This window comes from Sabethes cyaneus, chromosome 1, assembly GCF_943734655.1.
Source record: "Sabethes cyaneus chromosome 1, idSabCyanKW18_F2, whole genome shotgun sequence".
Lineage (NCBI taxonomy): Eukaryota > Metazoa > Arthropoda > Insecta > Diptera > Culicidae > Sabethes > Sabethes cyaneus.
In genome coordinates this window covers 117,591,020-117,617,537 of record NC_071353.1, presented here as the reverse complement: position 1 = coordinate 117,617,537, position 26,518 = coordinate 117,591,020, and the positions used below count along the sequence as shown (strand labels likewise).

General features: G+C 43.4%; 1 protein-coding gene across 5 annotated transcripts in view; it reads right to left on the bottom strand.

Moving 5' to 3' along the window:
* Nucleotides 1–4,294: 4,294 nt before the first annotated feature.
* Nucleotides 4,295–26,518, bottom strand: part of LOC128733069 (ubiquitin carboxyl-terminal hydrolase Usp2-like) — a 33,966-nt gene continuing 11,742 nt past the window's right edge. Inside the window, exons 1-10 of one of the 5 annotated variants that reach the window (XM_053826655.1) lie at nucleotides 24,607–25,106; nucleotides 11,936–14,367; nucleotides 11,264–11,450; nucleotides 11,048–11,194; nucleotides 10,765–10,987; nucleotides 10,551–10,703; nucleotides 10,315–10,487; nucleotides 10,094–10,246; nucleotides 9,947–10,025; nucleotides 4,295–6,619 (exon numbers count right to left, since the gene is read on the bottom strand). In XM_053826655.1, the coding sequence (XP_053682630.1) occupies nucleotides 6,550–6,619; nucleotides 9,947–10,025; nucleotides 10,094–10,246; nucleotides 10,315–10,487; nucleotides 10,551–10,703; nucleotides 10,765–10,987; nucleotides 11,048–11,194; nucleotides 11,264–11,450; nucleotides 11,936–14,326 (3,576 nt within the window). In that variant the 5' untranslated portion in view covers nucleotides 14,327–14,367; nucleotides 24,607–25,106 and the 3' untranslated portion in view covers nucleotides 4,295–6,549. The other 4 variants (XM_053826657.1, XM_053826658.1, XM_053826659.1 and 1 more) reach the window with 4 other exon arrangements.

The following is a 26,518-nucleotide window of genomic DNA, read 5'->3' as shown; positions in this document are numbered from 1 at the left end:
TGAAAAATTTTAATTTTTTGTTAATTTGAAATGGGTCAAATGATGCCGATTTATCTATGATGTGTGTGCCTTTTATATTGGTCACTTTTAATGTTGGCTCTATCTTACAGTTTTCAATATTTACGTGTGCTGGCGATATGTAATTTTTGTTCGCTCCTGTGTCGATCAAAAATTTCATTTCACCTTTTGAAGTTTGGATAGTTATGTACGGAACGAAATTGTTGTCATTTTTTGTTATTTTTTTCTTTGTGGTGCTTCTTCCACGTGAAAATTTAATTCCTCGTCGACAAAGTAATCGTCGTCGTCCGAGTTAAGCACGTTTTCGTCTTGTTGCTGTGAGGTGTCAGATTCGTCCTCGCAGTTTTTGCATTCGGTTTCATGGTTGTTAACCTCTGTATGAGACCTTGCCGTTCTCATCGAAACGTCGTCGTCCGGTGGGGCGGCTCTTGTTTTAAATTTTCCGGACCCATAAGATTTTGTATGTGGGTTATTGAAATTTGAGGTGGACGGTTTTGCGATGAATTGGTTACTATTGTTATTAAAATTTGTAGGCGGTTTTGAAATATTAACGAGAGGTACATTTGGATTATTAAAGTTAGAATTTGTTTGTCTAACGTTTTTGTTGATATGGTCGGATGGCGGTCTTTTATTAAATTTTTGTCTGTATGCAGCATTCGCGTATTGGGTTGTGATGGCATAAGCCTCCTCCAGGCTTTTTGGCCTGTAGCTTCTGACATGCATTGGTAAATCATCCGTCAGTCCGTCTATAAATCTGGTGAGCGTTATTAAGCTCACTAGGCTATTTATTGCTTTTGTTGAGTTAACGTAGTCCTCCATCATTGCTGCTGTTGATTTGATAGCAGTATCGATGGTCTTTATTTTGTTATAATATTCAGTTAACGTCTTTTTTCCTTGGGTAATGTAGAACAAGGATTGAATATGCGACGTTAGATCGCGTCTGTCTCCGTAGGAGTTTAAAATTACTTCCTTGATTTCTGCCCAACCGTTCGGGTTACCAGCAGCAATCAAAATTTCTTTTGCTTCTCCCGTAATTTTATTTTTCACTGCCCTGACCAGTTGACTATACACCGGTTCGTCTTGATAGCTTTTAAAAAGATCAAGAGTATTTTCGGCGTCCTCTAGCCAAGCGTGGGTCTCTTTTTTATTACCCGCAAATGTTGCTAAGTTTTTAATGGGGTCTGGGGTCCTAAATTGTAAGAAGGGATCCTCAGCTTTTGCTTTCAAGTGTCTAATTTGACCGATTAGTTCGTTTTGGTTGTTGGTTAGACTCTTAATGTGCTGGAGCAAACTTTCAACTGTAATTTGTGGAATCGGAACTGGTTGAACATCGTCCAGTTCCGTATCCGAAAGGTCTGATTTAAATTCAGCCATGCTTGAGTACGAGTACGATATTCACTTTATTCACTTACACTGCGCTTTCGCGATTAGTGGTTAGTTAGTTTTATTTTTTCTTTTGTGATATTTCAGGTGTCTGCTTACCGCTGGTGGGGGCTCGCACCTCTGAATTATTATGGTTTTTGATTAAAAGTCGTGGATTACTTACAGGTAGATTATTTTCATCTCCTGGAGCCTGGGTAGATAGTGTCGGGTTCCAAGTGGCGGGATTAATCCTCCTTTGTAGACTTGGTGATTGTGCTACTAGATGTTCGCTCTGTTAACACTGTTCACTTCGTTTAACCACTTGCCTTAAGACTGCGCCAATTATGCTATAAAGTTTCACGTTAGCATAAAAAAATTTATTCACTATACTTTTAACACTTGATCGTTCCTAACTACACACAAGACTGAATTGAAAATTAATTCTATAAGGCTTATATCTACTGAATCTGCTGATGCGTCGTTTCCTCGGGTGGTTCGATTCTGATTCAACCTTTGTCCGCGTGGTTCGATCGGGTCTTGCAGTCGTCATCGGTTGTTGATCGATGGTTGCGTTGATGGTTTGGTTCCTCGGTTTGTTGCTATGGGTCCCGGCTGGGTTTTCGCTGACGTCTTGACTTCGGGTGCGCTTTGGTCGGGTAGTTGTGGTGTAACGTATATATATACGATGGGACCCGAGTAGCACACTTTAGGTCCATTTAGTTGAAGCAACCGAATTACGACTGAAATTAGTTACATTTCGGGTACCACAACAACTTTGGTACAACCGTGCTAGTAGGGGAATCTCTCCAAGTAGTGCCTGTAGCTCGTGATTCGTACGTCTCCGCCTCTCTCCGCTTTCGGTTTGTACTCCTCCAAATATCGTCCGCAGTACCTGCCGCTCGAATATGGCAAGGGCGCGTATGTCCTCCGTGAGCAGCGTCATATCTTCAAGTCCATAAAGGACTACTGGCCTTTTGTACACCGTTAGCTTCGCACGGCGACGAATGCTGCTTGATGATAGCGGACAAAGTAGGCCCGATTTCCAGCATGAATACTCCGCAATCCCAAGTACACGAACTTAACTACCACTTCTAGTTCGTCGCCGTCAACGGTTACCGTCCGTGGGAGGCACGCGTTTGTGCCGTTTGAGCCTCTTTCTTTCAGGTATTTGGTATTCGATACCTTTATTTTCATCCCAAGCCTCCAAGACTCTGTTTTCAGTCTGGCGTAGATTGCGTTTGCCGTCGCAAAGGTTATAATATCCAAGTCATCTCCAATGCTTAAGAGTTGGCGAGTTGGAGGAGGAGCGATGTTGAACAGCATGCAGGATAAGCCGTCCCCTTTTCTCAACCCTTGCCGCGTGAAAAGCTGGATAGCAGCACCGCTCAGCCGAGATTCGAACATACGATGACTGGCTTGTTAGACCAGCGAGAAAGTCCAGTAATTTTACTGCGTTATGATTATGACAAAATTGATGAGAACTGAACTTTCTCAATGATTTCCCTACTTGCTGAACCATTACGACAGTTATCTACAGTAATTTCATTCATTTCCATTGTGTTGGTAGAAAAAACTGACATGTTACCAACATTCAGTATATTGTCGCCCGTCACGGTACAATCTGGAACGACTCAAGTTACATGGAGCCGCTACTGAGTACGCGCAATGCCTTGAGGCTGCGCTTCCGGGTGAGGGAGAGCTATACGAGGCTCCTCTCGAGGACTGCTAGGATAGCGTTTGAAGCAGCCATCAACAGCGCAGCGGAAGGTGCCGTTCAGTTCGCTGAAAGGAGTCGACGTAACGAGTGGTTCGACGAGGAGTGTCAGAGGATGTTAGACGAGAAGAATGCAGCGCGGGCATTGATGCACCTGCCGGGGACCTGTGTGGAACGATATAGACATAAACGAAGACAGTAACCCCAGGTTTTTTCTGGAATAAGAAACGCCGTCTGGAAGAAAAGGAATGCGAGGACATGAAACAGCTGTATCGTTCTCAGGAAACACGCAAATTTTACAAGAAACTGATCGCTTGCCGGATAAGCTTTGTGCCGTGAGCCGAAATATGTCGGCATAAAGATGAGGGGATCTTGTCAAATGAACGAGAGGTGGTGATGTACCAACTCCAACAATAAGTGATCGAAGCCATCAAGCGGCTCATCAACAACAAGGCAGCTGGCAAAGATGGCATCGCAGCGGAGCTTATTAAGATGGGCCCGGCTAGGTTAGCTACTTGTCTGCATGAGCTGATAGTGGAATGTTGAAATGTGAGAACTATTGAGCGATCATTATTCTTAACGCCGCCTATAAAGTGCTTTCTCAGATAATCTTTCGTTGGCTATCGCCGCTAACAGGTAGATTGGTGGGAAGTGATTGAGCCGATTTTCTGGACGGATGATCGACAACGGATCAAATATTTGTGCTGCGACAGATCCTCCAAAAGTGTCGCGAATACTAAGTCCCTACGCACAACCAATTCATAGATTTCAAGGCCGTCTACGATACTATACTGATACCCTGATACCTATACTGATTAAGGCCACGATGGATGGAGTATCGTGTTGAGTGAGGTTATCGGGCACGTTATGAAACCCTTTTGAAACACATAAGGGAGCTCAACAAGGTAATGATATTGCCTGCCTCCTGTTTAACATCGCACCAGAAGGGGTTATGAAACCTGCGGGTTTAACATGTAGGGCACGATCTTCAATGAATTTAGCCAATTTTCGGTTTCGCTGACGACGTGGATATTATCGGAAGGACATTCCAGGTGCGATATACATAAATTAATGCGATATAGTTGTTTGTGAAGGTGATTTACAGTTAATATGCTAAACAACTTCTCAGCTGAGATTCAGACATAACGGATGTTTCTGGTGTGGTCATCATTGTTTGACACAAAAACTAATTGGTGTTTCTGTCTCTTTATTGTTTAATTTTAACACAACGCAACCATGATTAATTGGGCGGTCGAGCAAGCGGGGAGCTCATCGACCGTGTCTCGTTGATTTGGATCAGCTTTTTAGGTTCTAAAATTTAGTTTGTCTTCTAAAAGTTTTCATCTTCTTCGAATGTTTGCCTTCTTCCTGCGGATCGTGTAGCGCTCCGATAGTAAATAGTTTCATAGTTTTAGTTTTCAGCAGGTTATTAGACTCTTAATCTTTCGTGAGATTCAGTGGCTAGAAAAGTTAGTTTAATTTATCATTAGAAAATAAAACTAATAACAATCGGCTCCCAAGAAGTTCTCCAGAAGTCTGTAGTATTAAAAAACGAAATATGATCAACAACTAATTTTTTTGTTTTGGTTATCATCTCAACACGTTACATCTAGGTATAAATATTATTTCTGTGTGTTTGTTTTAGTCTGCTTTCTTCATGTTCTATAATAAATAGTTAAATAAATATTATAAATCTAATCTCTTTTACTGATTTTACTGTGCGTAAAATAAACACGAGTAGAGACCCTTTGCAGAGTGAGTTGGAATTGCGTCAGCAATTGCCACTTTGTCTCTACTAGTATTTATTTTGTGTAATCAGTAATCATGTGTTTTTTCGTCCTGTTTCTACTAACTTTTGCTGTATGTGTGTTGTTTGTTGGTGTATTTTTGTTTGATTTTGTTATAATTCACTTTTCTTGCGTGTACTCACAATTACATGCTAAGCATTCATTTCGCTTCGACGAATCGGTTTCATCTTCGACTTAGTCTTTCAACTGTGATGGTAGTTAGGTCCTCGGTGAAGGTAGCTTTACGAAGCACTCCAAGTGCATATTTAGAAGAATGAGACTACTGAGCTTTTGTGTCACTAGAAAATTTTCCAATCTATTTGTTTTTACGGAATTATTTGTCACTAAAAAGAGTTACTTCGTATCACTAGCTTCACGAGAGGTCACAATAAACTGCTACAATTCGGAATCAGAATTTTTCTCTGGTTCACACTTGTTCTTTTACATATTCACATTCAGTTGGTTAGGGCGATATCAATCGATTTTAGAAGAGTTTCTGGTTGGTATTCTAGAAAGTATATGACACATTCCAGTGTTACGGGACACTATCCCTACTATGTAAATCAGTTGCTATTTCATCAAATCGCTGGAATTCAAGTGGAAGATCATGTCTTCGTTAATCAACTATTTTACAAGGTATTAGTCAAAAAGCTGGTGAAATAGGAAGCATTTCTCACAGTAAAAATGGGGGCTAATTGTGTCCCGTAACGCTAGAATGTGTCATGATAATTTCTTTACAATGTTAGCCAAAATTTTCAACGAATTTAAATTACGTCCCACCAATTTTTTCTAAAATTCAAAAGTGTTTCTCACCACTTAGTCATTGGATTCAATGATGTTCTGATTTTAACTCCGTTTTTTTCTGTATTCGGCATTGTGTTTCTGTGAAAAGAGATTAAAACACTTGCTGGTAGGGATGATTTTTCCTCAGAGCAACAACTGGAAAAGGAATTTTTGCGCTTTGATCAGGTTTTCACTACGAAGAGTTCTCCGTTTTGTTTTGCCTTTTCTCTCCTTCCCATAATACAGATCGCTGTGCAACCAGTTCATTAAAGAGCATCAAAATGTTAACAGAATGTCGAATACGTCAATGTATATCATATTAGCAAATGATGCATTGATTTATTCAAAGTTTGTTGCTCCTCAATGAGAACGTTGCACAAAGTGAAGGTTGCTTTTACAGGCGTCTGTGCCAAAAGAGAGCAAAGACAAAACAAAACGGAGAAGAGCGCATCGCACTGAAAACTGAGCAAAGTGCAAATATTCATCTTTCAGTTTTTGCTCTGAGGAAAAATCATTTCTGGGTATAGCACTTGGTTCAATTTCTAGACCAATAATTTGTTCATTATTAGATGAAATTCATATGTGTAAGTCTTTCAAGCCTGAAATGGTATAATTTTCATACAATTTTTTGTGCAATTTTAGTTTAAATTTTTCTACTCTGATTGATGTACGTTTTACGGTGTCATTCAAATCGCCGTGAAGACCTCCTCTTCCTAAATATTCGTCAAATATTCGGTTATCACCTATCTAACCTTACCGAAGTGAATGTACGTTAATCCCAAACCCTGAATGTTATAAACCTCTGATTCTCTGCGGCGCGCTTTTTTTCTCTTTTGCACACGATGTCCCATTACTGTTTACTATTTCTATTCTCGCTTAAACTATTCATGCTCGCTCGTAGAATAATACATAGGCACTGGATGTTACTAAACTCCGCTCAGATGTTTCGCTCACACTGAAAATGAATAGAAAAAAAGAACAATTAGGACACTTGTGTTTTACACATGATTGTGTGCTTGACGTAGGGTTATGGTTATGACAGCGAAGAAAACTTTACAGTCTTGTTATTAGTATGATAGCCCTTAAGATGATCGTTCGGTTTAAATGTAGAAGAGTTTATGTTTCAGGGTTGACTGATACCCGAGAAAAAGAAGATCAATTAACAGTAATTGGTAGCCTCGACTGGTAATTGTAATGTGTAATGTAGTCTTACTACTAGTTGAATGTAGGGAATTTAAAGTTTACCAGAATGGTGGCAGTAGTTAAGCAGCTTCTAACATTACCTCTTCGATACCAAGAACATTAGTGGGTCGTATAGAGACATGGAAGAAGGCACTCATCCGAATACTTAGTATTGTGTATGTTGAGGATAAAAAGCCGTTTCTTCAACCAAGTGCTATGTCGAGCTCGAACTAAGCAAGATGACGAAAGAGCAATTCAAAAACCTGATGTTTGTTTGCGGTCTGAAGTCTGAGAGAGACGGTAAGGTCCGAACGAGATTGCTGTCCAAAATAGAGGAGCGAACGGAAAGCACACACGAGCAGTTGTCAGACGATTGCTAACGATTGTTGTGTCTGAAACACGATACGGCAATGATCGAAGTCCCAGTAGCTGCCTCGGCAGCAGTGCAGTTCGTCAAGCGGAAACACTTCACCAAGCACCCGCCGAAGCTCGGCATTGCCTACGCCAGAACAAAACCAGTTAAGAAGGAACTTGTATTGCCTTGCTGGTACTGTGGTGCAATGCACTACAACCGGGACTGTACATTCAAGCAGCACAGGTGTAACTGTTGTTGTGTTATCGGACATCGTGAGGGCTCCACCACTCGGAAAAGCACCAAATCGAAGCGAAAAGGCTGCCCGGGAGTCTCAACAAACACTGAAATCTTCTGGTAAATGTCGTTAACAAAAAGTGCCATTTCGTTCACGCTCAGGTCCACGCGGAACGGACGTACGCCTTCAGTTGGACACTTCCATCAACGGCGTGCAATGTCAAGTGCAGTTCTACGTGATGGAAAAATCCCTTCAGCTACTAGGGATAGACATGATGGAAAAATCCCTTCAGCTACTAGGGATAGCCATGATCGATGCCTTTGGATTATGGTCTGTACCCATCAATGCCCTGCAACCACACCGTTACCCGCTCTCGTTGCCAGAATACATTTTCACCAAGCTAGACAACTGCACCGTATTCGGTCAGATCGACCTGTCTGACGCCCTTCTTCAGGTGGAAAGCGACAGATAGCCGTGACCATCTCGCCATCAATACCCATCGAGGATTATGCCGTTACAACCGCCTACCACCAGGAGTCAATACCAACCCGGGGGCATTCCAGCAGCTGATAGACACCATGTTGGCTGGTCTATGGGAAACTTTTTGGATGGTAAATGGTTGAATAATGCGCTTCAGAACTACCACGAAGTTCCACAGCCTCTTATTCAGCAACTCCTATCTCTACCTCCTCGTGGTACCATCCGGGATACGTTCCTTAGCAGAAATCGGACAACCGGTGGAAACTAGGGTCGTATGCGGACAGAGAAGGAAGCACTCATGCGGAGGCTGAGTGTAAACTCTCCGCCTGCAAGACGAATCTTGTAGGAGGTAAGACTACTAAGAACCAAAGCAGGGGGTCCAAAGCCCCTAAAGGATGATGGTTTTAATAGCTGTTATCCATGGCTAGTATGTAAAAACTTGAATGGATAAACCCCTAATCCAAGGTGTGACGCGACCCGTGCCTTGGGATGAATGGTGGAGGGGGTTCTCTTGCCGCAACGGAGCCTGTAGAGTACTAGGGCGCCCTCCACAGTAATTTATCCTTGTTGCATCAAGCCGGTCACTGATGCAGTCGACCATATCTTACGGATATCTTACTCCCGCTGCCGAAAAACAAACGAACGAAGGAGGTGAAGAGGAGTATAGGGGAGGAACAGGATTGCGCTACGATGCGCTAGCAGTGGTTCAGTCCTGAGGCTCGTCTATTCTCAACACGTCGACTCGTTGTGAGTCGACAGACGGGGATGTGGCTCTAACTCTCCATTCACAGGTCCAGATTTACTCTGCCGAATCTCTGACTGTGTGCTGAAGGGTGAGCTGAAACAATGGGAGACCCGAACAGTCATGGCCAATTGGATGGCCGTACAATCGCTCAAACAATAAAAAAATTATAATGCCGAGTATTAAGGTTACTCAAAAGTTACTGAGTCTCAATAAGAGAGATCTCAGCACGCTTAAGGGTCTTGTGACAGGAAATTGTCCGAGTGAATATCATTTTCAGAATCTCGGTGTCGTACAAGATGATATTTGTCGACTGTGTAATGCCGAGAGCGAAACCTCGGAACACTTGCTTTGCAATTGTGGAGCACTAATAGGACGCAGACTGCAGTATCTCAAAATAGGGAGATCTGGTTTTCGTCGCCGATCAGGATAGGTTTAAGTCGAGTTATCCCTGATTGGCACCTGTCTCGCTCCAGCTACCAACCTATCACTTCCTCAATAAGTGATAGGTAAGCTTGAAGCGTACAGTAAAAGAAATAAACGGGGCATACCAGAATAGTTCAAAATACTGGACATCGAAGCAAATTTCCGACCCTGAGCTGAAGCGTTTCTGCGACCGTCAGGAATCCCTCAACACTGTCCAAGGCTGCATCTTATTCGGTGAGCGTCCGGTCATTCCTACTATGTACCATCGGCGCTACCTGCAGCAGCTTCACCATGACCGCCCTGGCATCCAACAGCTGGAAGCTACTACCAGGCCCTGCTTGGACAGCGAAATCGTCTACTACGTCAAGTCTAGTCAACATTGCGCCAGCGGTGCAAAATCTCCACCGAAGTGTGCTCCGGTACCGTAGCCGCGTCCACGTAGACTATGCTGGAGCATCTCCGGAGAAAACCACCTCGTCATCGTGAATTCGTACTCAGCGTGGTCCGGAATCCTGAAAAACGTATTCGCTCGGTTTGGCAACCCACCAACGTTGGTCAGCGACAATGGGCCGCAGTTTACGTCCGGGAAGTTTGAAGACTTTTGTATGCGCAGATCCATCGAGCATCTAACCATTGCGCCATCCACAATCTAACGGGTAAGCCGAAAGATTTGTGGACGCCTTTAAGCAGTCCGTTAAAAAAATCCAGGAGGGAAGAGGCACAATACCCGAAGCACTCAATATCTTTCTGAACAACTACCGAAGAACTCCTAATCTTTATGCTCTAGACGGTAAGTCACCAGCGGAAACCATGCTCGGTTGTCGAATTCGAATACACCAACCAACTTTTTATGATAACTTACAAATTATCGTTGAACTCATGCCATTCCTTGCTGACCGGATGTTTACAGACGGCAATGTAGTGACCACCAGCAGTGGATCCTGCAAGAGTAAAGCATTCAGATAACGATACACTCAATTTCACTTGGCGAACAGAACAAAAAACTTACCCATATGGTTGGAAATACCGTACAGCGAATAGTAGACCGGAGCTGTATTGTCTTCGGAAGCGTAAGGCTGCAGGTTGAGCTCCCGTTCGCCGGTCGGAAACTCAATCACATTGGTAAGCTTGCTCCATCGGGTTTCCGAGAAGCGTTTCAAATCTGTCAATGTCAGTGAGGTTGTGTTTATGGTACATTCGAAGAAGTAAGAATATTAAGGGTGCACTTACGTATCACGAGATATTTGGGAAATCGTTCGATGGTAAGGCTTTTCGTGCACTTTCGCCGAGTTTTGCACTTGGAACAAGTCGGTTGATCTATACCGTCCATGACTTCCTCTTTGACGAACATGTCCAGACAGTTCTCCAGCTTGCATCGGGAGTTGGTCGACGGAAGGGGTAAGCTGAAGAGACAGGTGCTATATGTTTAGATAATCAGTTTTAATAGCAATGATGCGAACACCAACCTGAGATCCCAGAAAGGATCGAACGTAACGCTGGCACTATTGCACACTGTGCACTTCAAGGTGCTGCGAAGAAGCCCCACAAACAAATCCTTGATTACGGAGTTCTCCACTTTGGAGTACCATTCCCACATCATGGTTGCCTTGATGCGATTGCTAAGAGATAAACAAAGCTTAATATGAATGTTATGAATAATAAATGAAAAAGGTCACTCACTTTAGATCATCATCCTCGATCTCTCTGGAGATTGGCTCCCGTTTGACCGAGACGTTCAGGGCACTGTGCAGCGAATCGATGAAGAATCGCAAAAATTCCTGTGCATCCTGTTGAGCTGACCCGGAATACATTCGATGTTTGCTGGAGAAGGCATATTTTAATTCCGATGGATTGACACTGCGGTTTACTCCATTCCACATGTCTTTAATCAGCTTTGTGTATTCTAGAGTGAGTGAACTATGTAAGTAACAAAATTGACTGAAACCAATCCTGCGTAGCTTACCGGCAAGAATCTTATGATCTTTTGTCGTACCCCGCTCCGATGTCGGTTGCATCCGAAGGAAATTAGTGAGCTCCCGGGTATGACTTAGGCACTGTATCACAGAGTTCATAAAGCAAGTATTACCTATATTCCATAGACCACAGAGTCCTGTAGAAAAGAAATTAGGTAAAGTTAGAAAGTCCCAGAACCAGGATATCCCCTGTAGACCTAACATACCCTCCTTTCGACTGCCTCCATCTTCACCGTTAGCTCGATCATTGTAGCTGGGTTTTTGTACTGAGGCTGATGGACTGGAGTTGCTCAATCCGGACCGGTAACTCCCAAGGCCGGAATCATAGTCGCGACTTCGATAACCAACTGGACTTGTCGAGTGAATACTCTTCGAGGTCGTGCCCGAACGCAGCTAGAAGCAGAGTTGAATGAACATTAAGCAGTCGGATCAATCGTTTAGTTGCTTTTAGAAAAGTCGCTCGTGCTTTAATCCTACTTTGTTTTGAACATGACAAGCTCAAGTGACGCTTTGAAATGCAGCGCTCAGCACCAAATGTGGAATTAAATGTGAAAAGCAGGTTACGAACACCGTCTAGGCTTAACACAGGTAACAGTGATAGGGCAATAGGTCGGAAAAAGTTTCGTTCGAAGCCTTCGAGTTTCGGTTGAGCTAGGGTGGAAATCTTACACAAGGTGGCACAACATTGACTATATATAAATAGATATAGACAAAGAAAGCAAAGGCTTCGGTTAATAGAATTAGTGTTGTTCATTTTGCTTAGCGTCATCGAGATGTGCTGAGGTGCGAAGCAAAGGCAAAGAAAGATATGGGATCAGCTTGACGGACAAGGGACGAGAGACTAAAGGGCCAGAAATAGTGTGAGAGAGATTACTTACGTAAGAAACTTTTCTATCATCATCGTTAACTTTTGATTCTTTGTCTACGGAATTGGTAACCACGGTTGTAGCCTCGTTGATGTCGTCGTCGTCACTAGCGTCATCGTTCCCGTCACCTTCTACACCATTATTATTTTTGTTATTATTATTATTGCTGTGGATGCTCACGTTTCCATTGGGGAATTCGTGTTCATCGTCGCTGCTACTACCATGGCCGCAATGGTTTGCATTGTTGTTGTTGTTGTTATTGTTATTGATGTTGTTTATACTGGCGGTACTACCGTTGGTGCTGCTACTGCTACTACTACTACTTGTGCTGTGATGACTTATGCTAGACTTTGGTTTGATTCGTATCGTAGCAGTTACGTGATGATAATCGTTATCGCTCATGTCATCCGTGGTGGAAGACGCAGTCGCTATGAGCCGATGCCCTCCGACGGCTCCATTGCTCGCTCCGTTTACGGTCGGACGCAGCTTGATGGTGGCCTGTGTAATGGATTCCTCCAGTTCGGTAGTGATGTGCAGCGATTTCATGGCGGTGTCGGTGGCGGAACGAGAATTGGTAGGATAAGTACAAGCTGTAGTACGTACTGCGGACGATGATGATGGCATACAAGCACTTGTTAGCGACTCTGTATTTGCGGTTTTGGTAAAAGTCGTAGTCCGTGTTGTAGTTGTAGTGGTGATGGTGCAGGTATTCGACGATAATGGAGATGATTTGAAAAGAGAAGTATCATTTCTTTGAGTACTCTGCAAAATGGTCGGCACTGCCGGCCGATCAATGGGTTTTAATTCCACACCAGAGTTACTAGTAGAAGTGGTGAATGGCTGCTTTGCACTGGATGGTTGTGATCTGTTGCTTGTAGTAGTGATGGTGGTAGTGGTAGTTGCGTTCTGGCTGTTGTGTTGGTGATTTTTCATGTCATCATCTTCATGATCTTTGGGCTGGCCGGGTTTTGAGGCTATACTGGAGCTGGAAACGGGTGGCAAGAGTTGCCTCGTTTTGGAAACCTCCAATTTTGATAGGATGGAAGATGATCTATCTTTGGAATTGTCTGCACTGCTCAACAAGCTTGTTGCGGATCCAATGGTGCTGACTGGCTTGTTCGGGGTCTGGTTGGATCCTTTTTTGACAGCGATTTCTGTGGCACTTTTGCTCAGTTCCCGTTTGACCAGATCGCACTCGTGCTTGAGAAAATTTTGGTTTCGATAGCTGGACAGACCGAGCAGCTGCTTCCGTTCGCTGATCGAAACAGAGGCCAGATCACTGGAGCTATTACTAGTGAATGCACTTTTTGGTACTGGAGGCTTGCCACCGGATGGCCGTAACTTGTTCAGTGTGTTTTTCAGCACTGCAGGTACAGAACCAGGCTTGCGCGATCGTGTCGCTTCAAGACTCACGGCAGCCGTTTCGTACAGCACCGAAGATGATGACGATGATGACAGTAACACGGATGTGGAAGAGGTAGTGGTAGTAATTGTGGTGGTTGTGGTAGTAACAACAGTTGTGCCAGTAATACCGGTTGACGCGTTGGAATGGCTATGGGGAAAGCGTGCTAAGTTTTCCGGTTTAGCGCCGGTGTTTCTAGCTGTCGTAAGTTTGCAGTTAGTGACTGGGTTATTAGCAACACCGGTGTGGCCGTTACTAGTGTTAGTAGGGTTATTGTTATTGCTGATAACGACGGCAACGTTGATGTTACTGTTTTTATCTTTAGCGGGAATGTTGTTTACCTTGCTAATATCCAACGCTGTTGGCGAGGATGCTTTTAGAGTCGTGCTGATCGGTGATTTTGTGACCGAATCTGCTGCTGTCGTTCTTGAACTGATTCGGGATTCTAGACTGCTTGGTTTGTAAGTTGAGACACTGTACTTTTGGTAAAGTTCGGCACCGCTCAGTGCAGTGCTGCGTAAGTTCGAGATATAGTTTGAGGATGATCCAGCGCCACCGGTACAGAGGCAATTATTGTCCCGATCTTTGAGGCGAGTATCGGACGAACGTGAACTGAAGCGTGTACTGTAGTCCCGGATGGGAGCCGAACTGAGTGAGTTATAACTGTAGGCAGAAGAGTAACGGCTGGGTCTGTTGGTGCTATTAACTGTCGTTGTTGCCGCAGTGATAGGTGCGGTGCTCGATTCTACTGCCGTGTCTTTGGTGGCGAGCGTTGAAAGTGTGGCTGAGAGTTCAGCGTCTGTTGTACGGTCTGACCGATAGGATGAATAGGCGGACGAAGTAGACGGCAGTTCATAGCGGTAAGAACTTCTCCGATAGATGCTGCTGCTAGTGCTGCTACTAGTAGTGTAACTCTTTCGATCGCTAAGACTCGATCTATAGCGATATGACGGAGAGATGTAACTGCTGCCACTAGTCGAATATGCTGATATCACAGGCATATTAGACAAATTCTGCTTCCCTGTGACGATTCAGTTTCGATCTGCAAGCACAACGAAAAGAAAGTTTTTTTTATTACTTTTCACCAGAACAAACAAAAGGGAAATTTAGCTCGTCGTATGCGCAACAGCCTTCGCAAAAATTATTCAGTCGTATATAGTAGATTATAAAATGGGAAAACGCTGAACGGGCACCCAGCAGAGCTCAAGCCATCCCAGATATCAGTGTTTGAGCTCGAGTAGCCCATTCCTTCTAGGGGCCCGCCGAATGGCTGCTCGGGAGAGAGAAAACCGTCTGATTCGGAGTGGGCGGTTGAATTAAGAAATGTGTAGTGTCGGCGCAACCCATCAGATGGCAGCCTCATCACGAGACTCGAAAGTGTGGCCCTAGAAAAGCAATCTACCTAAACCTTTTAACCACATCATAAACGTTACGACGGCTGCGAACGAGGGACTCATTGAGATCGCTAAATCACTAAAGGTGAGCGAGGCACCGGGACCAAACAGAATCCCAAATTTGGTCATTAAAGCGGCTATTTTAGAGGCTCCCGAATTATTCGGGTCAGTAATAAATATATGCCTGGTAGATGGCCACTTCCCGGACAGTCGGAACCGATAGAATCTGATCGTATTGCCGAAGCCGGGAAAACCCCCGGGTGTCCCCTCGCCATGTAGGTCGATCTGTCTGCTCGATACTGCCGGCAAGGTGCTGGAGAGGGTTATCCCTCTAGTACACTGAGGCTAAACGGTCTGTCAAGGAACCAATTCGGCTTCCAAAAAGGCAAATCTATGGTGGATGCCATCTTGTCTGTCACTAAGACAGCCGAGGTGGCAATCCAGCGTAAGAGGACGGGTATCCGCTATTGCGCAATTGTCACGCTCAACGTGAGAAATGCGTTTAATAGCGCTAGTTGGGACAGATTTACTGTCCCAGGAAACAGGAAACTGGAGCTAGCGCATCATAAAGTGGAGGCTATCGTGATGAACAACCGCAAGTCAGTGCTGCAAGCAATGATCAGCGTCGGGAACTGCACTATCGTTCACGCGGTCTTTAAAACTCCTGAGAGTTATGGTCGAAGACAAGCTCAAGATCGGAAGCCACGTCGACTATGCCTGCAAGAATATTTCCACAGCTATTTCGGCATTGTCTCGTATGATGTCTAATAGCTCTGCGGTATATGGTGGCGAGTGCGTATCGCACAGTTTCACATGACACAATCTGCCTATTGGCATCATCATCAGCAAGGATGTAGAGTGCTTCAACCAACATGGAACTAGAGACATACGGAGTACCACAAGATCGGCCTCGATGACCACATGATGGCGGGCATGGTCTGATTCCACAAAAGGCCTATGGAGTATGTCGATGTGACTTATCCCGGAAGTATCCGGGTGGGTCGACAAGCGCCACGGCGAAGTCAACTTTCAGCTGACACAGATTCTGGCAGGGCATGGTTGTTTTAGACAGTATCTGAACAACCTCGGGCATGCGGGTCTAGCATTGGGCGATACTGTATCTGTATCGAAAAAATCGATACTTTTGAGCCGATACATCGATATTTTGGATCGATACTGAGCGTCCCGATACCGCCCAGTATCGATGCTAAAACGACGATATTTGTATCGATACCTTTATAGTAAATGCTAGAGAAACTAAAATACTTTACTTATTCTAATGCGATGTCCATTAGGATTTCACCTGCATAACAATGTTCCGCCAACAAACTCGATCCATGGCTGTCCGCCTCCAATTTCTCGAATGTCCCACACTTTCCAGGACTTGCTCCATATGGTCTAACCGTCAAGCACGCTGCGTACCTCTGCGCCTGGTACCAACCGAATTCGAGGCAAACATCATTTTTATGGGATTGTTTTCCGGCATTCACACAACATGTCCCGGCCATTGTACTCTTCCAGCCTCAGCAACTTTCTGAATACTGGGTTGGCCGAAAAGCTGCGCCAGCTTGTGGTTCATGTTTTTCCTCCATAGACCGTACTCACATACACCACCAAAGATAATCCTAAGCACACGACGTCCAAAAGTGACCAGTCTCCGTCGAGCATTGTCCACGTTTTGTGCCCGTAGAGTATCGGTCTTATTTGCGCTTTGTACATGGTACATTTGGTACAGAGATGAAGCTTGCCAGACTTCTGGCAAGAATACCTCTGCGTATTTCTCTGCTGCAGATGTTATCCGACCACCTCGAACTCGTAGAAATTAAAATAAGAGGTGTACCTAATTAATGCGGCAGCTAATTTTTTTTTTTTCGATAAATAAACTCTGCAAAAATAGATGCATTCCTAGTTCCAGTCTTAAATCAAATTTTAAGTAAAACTTCAATTTCAATTTGAAATCTAATTTAAAGTCGGATTTCTTGGGTGATGTAAAAAAATCAAATTCAATTTCAAATCCTATTTCAAGTCCAATTATAAGTCCGATTTAACTCCAATTTCTGGCAAAGTTGTAAGTATAATTTCTAGTCAAATTTTTCATCCAATTCACTATTAGTTACTAGTAAAATTTTAAGTTCTTTATTATGTCCTATTTCAAGTTCAATTTCATGTCTCATTATAAGTCCTGTTTCATGTGTAATTTGAAGTCCAATTTACATATTCTAACTTCAGTTTAACTTCGCGTCCAATTTTAAGTGTGATTTGAAGTCCAAATTCAAGTTCCACTTCAAGTTTAATTTTAAGTTAAATTTAAAGTCTTACTTCCAGCTCAATTTAAAGTAAAGATTCAAGTTGAAATTGATTCAAACTGAAGTCCAATATCATTTGATCATCAATATCAATTTGAAGTTCAATTTTAAGCATAATGCCATGCTCAATTCTAAGTTAAATTTCAGTTCCCATTTCAAGTTCAATATCATGTTAAATTTCAGGTTCAATTTTAAAGCCTAGTATCGACCTGAAAAGAAATGGGCAAAAAGATAGGCCAAGAAATGCTGAAGAAAAGATTTTCCGTTTGCGATTTCTTTACCAGTATGCACCTCACAAGAAATATTGTTTTACTTTCAGATGGCGCAGATTTACATGCTAGTGAATTGAAACGTCACTTTTCCGTACGGAATAATATCCGGCGCAATTATTATCACAAGAAAAAATGATAGATAATTGCTTGCCTTGCAGTTGTAAAAATTTCTTCGGTAAATACCAGGATTTTTTCTTGAGCTGTTTTCTTTTCAGCTGGATACTAGGCTTAAGTAAAATTTCAAGTGCAATTCCAGCTCCGATTTTAAAATTAATTTCAAATGCGATCAATTAGACAACTCGCAAGTTACTGAGTGAAGCTCTGCTTTCCTCAATGGATGTAGCTATCTTGGCACTCGAAGATGGATGTGGTTGGATACGCTAGACCGTCAATGAAGCCGCAACTGCGTTGTTAAGTGAAGAAACCCTGAGTGCATGAAATGACTTTTGACGGAGATGAACTGGAAGGGGTTGATGAATTCATAAATTAGGGATCTCTGTCAACCGCCGTCAATCATATGAGTAAGCAGATTCAACGACGCATTCTAGCTAAGTCAGGTCTACTTTTCCCTTCGTAAGTCATTTCGATCAAGGAGCATAAACCGTACGCAAAATATAAAAGCATTTGCTAGCGCTTGGCTGAGTGGTCGATTTCTGGTCAGCCCGGCCGGTTTTTCACTTGCAAAGCCGGTGACCGATCAATCTGGCAAAAAGTCGGTTTACCAACTTAAGAAAACGGATTTGTACTTTTTGCCCGATTTTTTAAATTTATTTTTCATTTCCATCATTCCACTAGATTTTCTAATAAATTTTGTAGCAATCCTGAGCAATTCGTTGCAGTTTCCGGTCAAAAGAGTTTAAAACCGCAGGCCTGACCAGTCCGACATCAGCTATTATTTCGTTCCTAACGAGATTTCGTATGAGAACGAAAGAGAATCAACAGTAGTAAAAGCACACGCATATAATTTTCTAAAAAATTAAGCTAAATAATAAACAAAAGTGTGGTTTCCGTTGCACCCTGTCAGTGTATCGATACCGATATCGATACCACTGGTATCGATACTTGCCGCCCGATATTTCAACGGGATCGATACCTTTACAAAAATTGTATCGATATTCGAATATCGATGCTTTTCGCAGTATCGCCCAATGCTATGCGGGTCCCCCGCGTGTCTCGAATGCGTGGATGCAGAGGAAACTGCAGAACATGCTTTCTTCATACGCCCCCGTTTCGTGGGTGCGAGAAGCATCATGATGGCAGTGGGCGGACAGGACACTAGTCCGGATAGCTTAGTCCAAAAGATGTGTTCTAGATTGGACGTCTGGGGAGTGGCCAATGCGGCTGCTATCCAGATTGTACTTGAGCTACAAAACCGCTGGACAGTCGAATCAATGGCGAGTAAACAGTCTAACTACCATGGTCGAGTAATTATCTAAGAGGGTGCGTTAAGCACAATAGCCCCTCCCTGAAGTAATACCGAGTAAGGGTCAGGATCCTCACGTCCCACTAGGGGGGACGGGATAGCCAACTCCACACTACCTGAGTTGTCCTCCCAGGTGTCTGATAGTACCGTATCTTCTCAGGTGCTTAGCAGATTTCGCTACTCATAAAAAAACACCATCATAAACGTAAACTGTTCACACGATGGTAGACCCGACGATGAGAAGAAAGGGTTATATGCGCAACTGGAGGCAACGTACGACTGCTGTTCGGCATGCCTCCTCCAGATCTGAACGCGCAGAACGGCAGAGAAGCGATGTATAGACCGGTGATCGCGTCCCATATCCTGCATGACCAAATAGCGATGAACGCAAGGTGGGTTGACTACGATTCTGAGGAGGAAAAAAACACCAGAAAGACAGAAATTGTGAAGAGGTAGAACAACTATTCCAGGTAGATGGAGACGCGCAAGTGCGCCCCCAGTAGTTTGTCAACTGGAAGCCCAAGCACCCAGTCGTGAACTGGCGATACCAGTGCACGCAGCAACATCTGACGGAAGAATAGCCGACTGATGAAAGGAATTATCCCGGACAATTAGTACTGCTGCTGACAGTAATATTTTTGATAGTTAGCTGGGTAGTTCCCAAGTTCAATTGACTTGCGGGACTTCAGGATCTTCGACCCCGTAGCAGCATTGCTCCTGAAGGTGATATTTTTGGTAGGTAACCGGATAGTTCCCGAGTTTGATTTACTTACGGGACGTCACATACATTGATCTAATTGCAGTAAAACAGCTGAACGTGATATTTTTGGCAGTTATAGACACGCTCCGTTTCTGCCAATATGACGAATAGTAACAACGACAGCAACGGTCGACGGAACGGTGGCTATCTAGAGGTTAGAGGGACAATCTCGAGCTTACATTGCCGTTGACTATAGTACGCGGTTTCGAACGGGAAAGCATCTTCGACGACAACCGAGTCATCTTCGCAGCCTGGAAGTGACGTGTGGAGCATCGTCTGGCAAAAATGCAGCCGATACACACTCTGTTGCGGACTCCGAAGGAGGAGACGTTCTACAAAGCAGTAGAAGGAGCTATTTCTGAGCAAAAGGCAGTAAGGAAAGGAAACCTGCGGAAGCGATTAAACGAATTGTTATGCTGATGAACAACGAAGGTCTGGAATGTGCCAAAGAAGTTATGGCCGTTCTAATGAAGATGTACCTACCAGAAAGCCGGTATAGCCGCAATGGTTAATATGCGAGAACGCCTTTTTGGTATAAAGCAACACTGGACAAAGATATTCGATAAATACGATTTTGTGCCGAGGGAGCTGGATCGTATGGATGTCATAATCTCGCATACAGAGAAAGTGCTTGCTCTGATAATCGCTATACCGATGAAGTACAAATTTATCAAGGGGTCGCTAATGATCCAACCTAGTGAAAAGATCTATAAGAAAATAATCGCCGAATTGAAGCAGGTATTCCAGGACGCAGAAGTTGATGAACCCAAAGAAGAGAAAGGTCACAACATTACACCTACAATTAGGCACTACAAGAATAAATGTCCACTGATGAAAAAGTACAATACAAAAGAAATACGTTTGCATAATGAGACAGAAACTAAAAGGGAAATCAAAACGTCAGTTGTCAACGTAGTTCTACGGAGTACGAACCGACGTAAAGCCATATGTTTTTAGGTCATAAGCAATGTTTACTGTAAGATATTTTTATCTATCGCTAACACAATCAACCAAGATCAATTTGATTTTTATTTGAACTCACAAATTACTGGAATAAACTTGAAACATTGCGTCAAACGTAAAGTTCCGTTGCAAAAGTAAGAAGGTCTGTGCCTAAGGGCACGAAAGCTGCGCTAACGTAGAACTTCAAATGTAGATCCAATTCGATAACGCTGCAAGTCACATGCCCTGGCGGGTGTTGTGGGTTCGAATCCGGTTATAATCTCAGATCATAGCTTGGTTCGATCTATACACCTTCCAGCATTGGACAAAAGGTAGGAGTCACAACGACAACTTGTTAAGCGTAGCTTCCAATAACCCCCCCCCCCCCTCACCTTTCCACTCTTTCCCCTCCATTTCAAAAAAACTTTTCAATACTTTCCCATACCGTCCCTTCATCAATTGTAGAACCACCATTTCAAAAAATATTAATATATGTTTGACCGCATTTCAAGGGCAAGTCAAGACTAAAGCATGAGGTTTACTCTATTTCATAGAAACGGAGCCTTCTCCCGAAAACCCGCGCTGAGAATAACTAACTAACGGCTAACACGCTGACAGACGAACAGTGTCACACGCAGTACCTTGTATGTCGCAAGGGCCTGCATAGTATCGTCGTCCCGCCAGTAAACACAAAGTTAAATTAAACTTCTCGGTTGGTGGTTCTACAGTAGATGGAGGAAGCGGCACGATCTATGTCTAAAACTAGCCCAACCCATGTCGCTACGTTAATAAGGGGGGTTGCGCAGTCTCCTTTTGTCCAGCGCCTCTATGGTTCAAAGGTACAAGTACCAGCGGGCCACAAGCCCTGACGGGTGCTGTGGGGTCGAATTCGGTTATAATCCCAGATTATAGCTTGGTTCGATCCTTGCACCTTCCAGCAACGTACAAAAGGTAGGAGTCACGACAACATGTTAAGCGTAGCTACCAATAACACCCCCCCCCTCACCTTTACACTCTTTTCTCTAAGGGTTGTACGAAAGGGTGACGTAGGACTGTGTCATATAATACTCATTACATTGATAACATGTTTTAATCGATGAAGTATAACTTTATGTCTGATCATTAGATCAAAGACTAGCATATGACTAGCATTTATAGCATATGCATATTTGAGTATCTGTGAGTATCCTTGTTTGAATGTTTATTTGTAAAAGAAGAGCGAAATATTCTGATTTAGATTCTGATTAATTCTTCATTGAATCAATGGTGGTTTTGAAAAAAAAACCGTTTGAAATTGTTTGGTGGCCCTGAAAAGAACTATGTTTGAGCTGATAGCACTTCTTAAAAATCAGTACTATAATTACTGTTGCCAATATATAGATGGATGTCGCTATTCGGTCCTTTAGACTCTAGTATGATGGTTGCCCGCTAATACAGGAGTGATAGGAAATACCAAATCACTGTAAAGTAGAAAAGGATTAGTTTTATCAAAATACTGACCGTCCGTCAGTGCAATCGTGCGATAAATGAGCAGACGGCGAACCAAGTGTGCTATTTTATAGTCACTGGCACTGCCGCTGCTACTTGTAAGCTAGTGTAGGTGTTGGGGGAAACCAGATCGACTGCTGCTGCTGCTCAAATGATTATCCGACGCTGAATGAGCAAGCATTTTCCATGTTTACCATGGTATAACGCAAAATGGAACGTTAACCATTTAGAAAGTGTAGAAAAATCTTTCCATTCTTCAATTACTAGAGTTCTTATAAGAACTGTTCAAGACCACAATGGCCTGCTGATGAATTTGCTGCCCGTCAGTCGATCCGTTTCCATTTGCCTTCAGTGTTGGTTTGCGATAATTGCCATTGAAACTGCCGCCAAAATGTCATCGGGTATGCCTCGAATTGCCATTAATTGCCGCAAAAGTCCTTGGATTTGCATCCATTGCCGGTGTTGCCGCCAAAATGCCATCGTTTTTACCTCCAATTGCTGTCGGTGTTGCCGCCAAATGCCGTTGGTTTCGCCACCAATAGCCGTCGATGATAAATACTGACCGTCCGTCAGTGCGATCGTGCGATAAATGAGCAGGCGGCGAACCAAGTGTACCATTTTATAGTCACTGGCACTGCCGCTGCTACTTGTAAGATAGTATAGGTGGTGGAGGAAACCATATCGGCTGCTGCTGCTTAAATGATTGTCCGACACTGATTGAGCAAGCTATCAAACAATTTCGCATGTCTGCGATGGGGATAATGTAAAATGTAACGTAAAGTGCATCGTGTGGGATTCACGTTGGCCATTGCCCGCTGATTCCGCTTGTCTTCGGGGTCGGTGTTGCCGTCAACAGCCATCGATGTTGCCAATTGGATTGGAAAAAGGGTATGGCTTACAAAGTGGTCTCAAAGGTTATCATTTGGATCCAAATCCTTTGGTGTATCTAATTGTCGTCCGTGCCTGTGAAGCTAGGCGATCACAAGGGAAATGTATGGGAAAATTCGACCTTAAAACTTTACACACATTTTCACTATTTAGCGTATAAAAAATTTGTATTATGTTACTATAAAATTGCTGGATATTTTATCTATCCAACGACATATTAACTGTTATGTTTCGTTCAGTAGTATAGTAGCTATTAGCGTTTGAAATATTTCATTCAAACGTTACACTTCTATTTTTCGTTTTTACAAAGTGCTACCCAGTCCCAGTATAGTAAACAAAGACGTAGTTCTACGTCAAAAAACTTTTCATTTCTTTCCCCTACCGTCCTTTCGTCAATTGTAGAACCACTGTTTCAAAAAATAGCCCAGTCCGGCATTGCACTTCTTATAGAGTTTATTGCCTGATTGGGATTTGCAGACCAGACTTCGAAAGGTTCCTTTACCGAAGATTCTTAGTCTGCGAAAAGTTAGTGCACTGCACTGGCAGAGCAGATGTTCTGCGGTTTCGCTTTCGAATTCACAGAGTTGGCAAGTATCATTGTCCAGCCTACCAATCGTTTTGAGATGGCGTTTGCCCGGACAGTGACCGGTAAATAATCCTATTATTATACTTAGTTCGGTTTTATTCAAATCAAGCAATGATAGGCTTTTTACGATCTGGCTGTATAAAGCCCTTTGCCTGTCTTAGTTCTGTAGAGGATTTCCAATTTTCCTTTATTGTTTTGTGTTCCCATGCACGAAGTTCGGATTTAAGTGCGCTTGGTTGCACCCTAACATAGAAAACAAAAACGTAGTTCTACGTTGAAAACGTTGTGCTGGTAAGTTTTGTAGCACTATTAGTTCTATTGCAGTTTCTGTTATCAGATTATCTCAAGCTCAATTATCACACGGCTACGATTTAGCGTGCATTGCTGAATCTGGTCATTGTGATGTGTGAGAATCCAACTATTGTCCAACCATATCACGTAATCTGTATTTATCCTGCCGTAGCATAATTGCGTCATAAGACCTTCTGTGTCACATCTATACCTTCCAGGAAGTACTGCCGACACGGATAAGGTGGCAAGGTACAAATCTTCCAAACAACAATTGTGAGGAACGTGTCGCTCGAGCCACAAATGGCTGATACCTGAACTGTTGCCACTACTGGTCGATTGTGGTAATATTACACGGCTTCTGCTTCCCAGAAACGACGATTCTGTTTCGGTCTGCCAGCATAACAGAAAGAAAGTTTGTTTCTTCACTTTTTATCAGTACGAACAAAAGCGCAATTTAGCTTCTTTGTTTACGACGAAGACATGTGCAGTAGCAGCCACAAAAGCTAAAAATTATCGATTTAACATAAACATGCCAGTTATATAGACACCGCACAAGGAAAACGGATGACCGCGACACGGCGCGGCGATGGTGGTGGTGGTGAAGGGAGTTGTTTTTCAACCTATCGCTCATCCAATTGTCAGCTTGTTTTTCAGAAAATTGATTTTTTCACAGAACTTGTTTTAATTTCATTAACTTCAATACGCCTGCTGGACCGTTCAAAAGTTCACCATCACTGAATTAATCGATGTCACTCTGGCTCAGCGGGCCGTGATAGGCAAACAATACACTTTATGCTGACGTCACCACCGTGAGCTGGCAGCCGATCACGTTTAACAATTCATATCGAGTTAGCCTTGGCTGCCACTAGAGTACGTGTGTACTCGTAATCGCAATGAGCAAGTCCAGTCACACTAGCGGAAGACAACAAACCTCACTAAATCGCACAATTGCGTCACTCAGGTGTCAACAATTAGGAACTGTACTGCAAAATTAACGCGGAACAAAAATCGCACATGCTTTTCTCGGCTGCGGCTGCTGTGATGTTTTCTTCTCTCTCCGCCGTTTTGGCTGACACTATATGGATTTGCCAACGAACGAGTAAGCAGACGATGGCCGCGTGAGAATTCTGGCAATTTTTATCATCACCACTCACGGCCATGAACGGCACAAATAAAGTCACTACCAACCAACCGTAGCACAGCAGTGAGTGCCATCAGCACCACACCAGCAGCAGTAACATAGATTTTTTCATTGACGTATTTCGCCGATCTTTCGGACGTGTCTATTTTTAGACGTCACTTTTTATCGAACCGATTTGAATTATAATACGAACAAACGAGAGCGCACACACGGCAGTATAAAAAGGCATTCGCTGCGAAGGGAATTCCTTTCTTTCGCTGCACGTTGCAAATGCGTACGTGCGGAATGCAAGACTCGAGGTGTTAAGATGATGATCCGAGGGTCTAACTTCCCAGCAGCGTTGTTCCGCTCGCCGTAGCGCTGCATTTCACCTGCGGTTTCGGCCACTGTCACTCACTTTGGTCGACGTAGCTCTCGCTTAGTGCCAATTTGCTCATTCTCTCCAGTCGCACACAAGATGAGTGCAACATTGCGAGAGTAGTCATAGCCAGAGCCAGAGCAAAAGTGAGTGGGTGGTAAAGTATGTCCATGTCCATGTTATGAAATGATCCACTACCACCTACTGGAGTGGGTGAGTGCACGTGGTGGAAAGTGAAAACAGCGCACTTTAAAATTGCAAATTCTGCCCCATGCCCTGTTCGCTCCGCTGCGCTGGCTTTGATACCAACATTGTAGATACTATACTTAATTAACGTGTTGTGAGGGAACACGAGGAAATTCGCAGTGCGAAAAAGTTGCCCACCTTTTCGTGGTAGTCCGTCCGCACCTTATTAGGCGCGGTAACAGGGGCGTAGCCAGAAGAAGTAAGATATGTATTGACCAACCGAAAGTTGTGCTGAGTTTGCTGGATATACATTAAAAACTGTCGTTCTCTGTGAAATGAACATTTTGAGACAAAAGAGAAAATGATTTTATACCATTTGTTTTCTTATATGGTCTCATTATCGCTGCGGAGTTACTTTTGGTCTATTGCGATATTGACCGGATGTTTATTGAATTCGCATTGCTTTTCTATGTTATACTAGCGACAAGCGATATGCTTATCATTAATTTTATGCGTGGTGATGTTAGTGGGATAAGATGCGTACCGTCGGTGCCTCGTGTACACGTAAGCGAACAAACAATCATAGTGGAGATTAGGTAATCAAGGTATGGTGTCAGGAAAGGGGGCACTTATGCGAATTTCGAGTTCCAACATGAGGAATAGCCTTGCCAACCTTGAGCGTCTGATGCCATGTCAGGGACGATCAGAGGTTGAAGAATTCGCAAATTGAATACAGTGGACCCCCGTTCGTTTGAAGGACTCCTCATGCAAACTAACGGGGTTATTTTTTAATTTGAACAACTGATAAACCGAAATATGCTGAAACCTGTGTGAATTGGCCGCCCTGCTCTTTGTTATTGTTTTGGTGGTTTGTTTTAGTTGGCAGTTGCAAGTGCGAATATTGCATTTTCTGATCGGATTTCTATCTTAATCGTTAGGAAAACGACATGTGAAACCGATTAAACACGCTAGGTTAGTACAAACAATTCGTGTTTATGTGCATTGTCTGCATAAACAAATGATGTCATGTTGAGAATGACGTTTGAACCATTTTTAATTTGCACGTCGTGCAAACCAACGGGGTTCAAATTAAAAAGTGTTCAGATTAAAAATGGTCAAACGAACGGGGGTCCACGGTATATGCACCGAACATCGCCA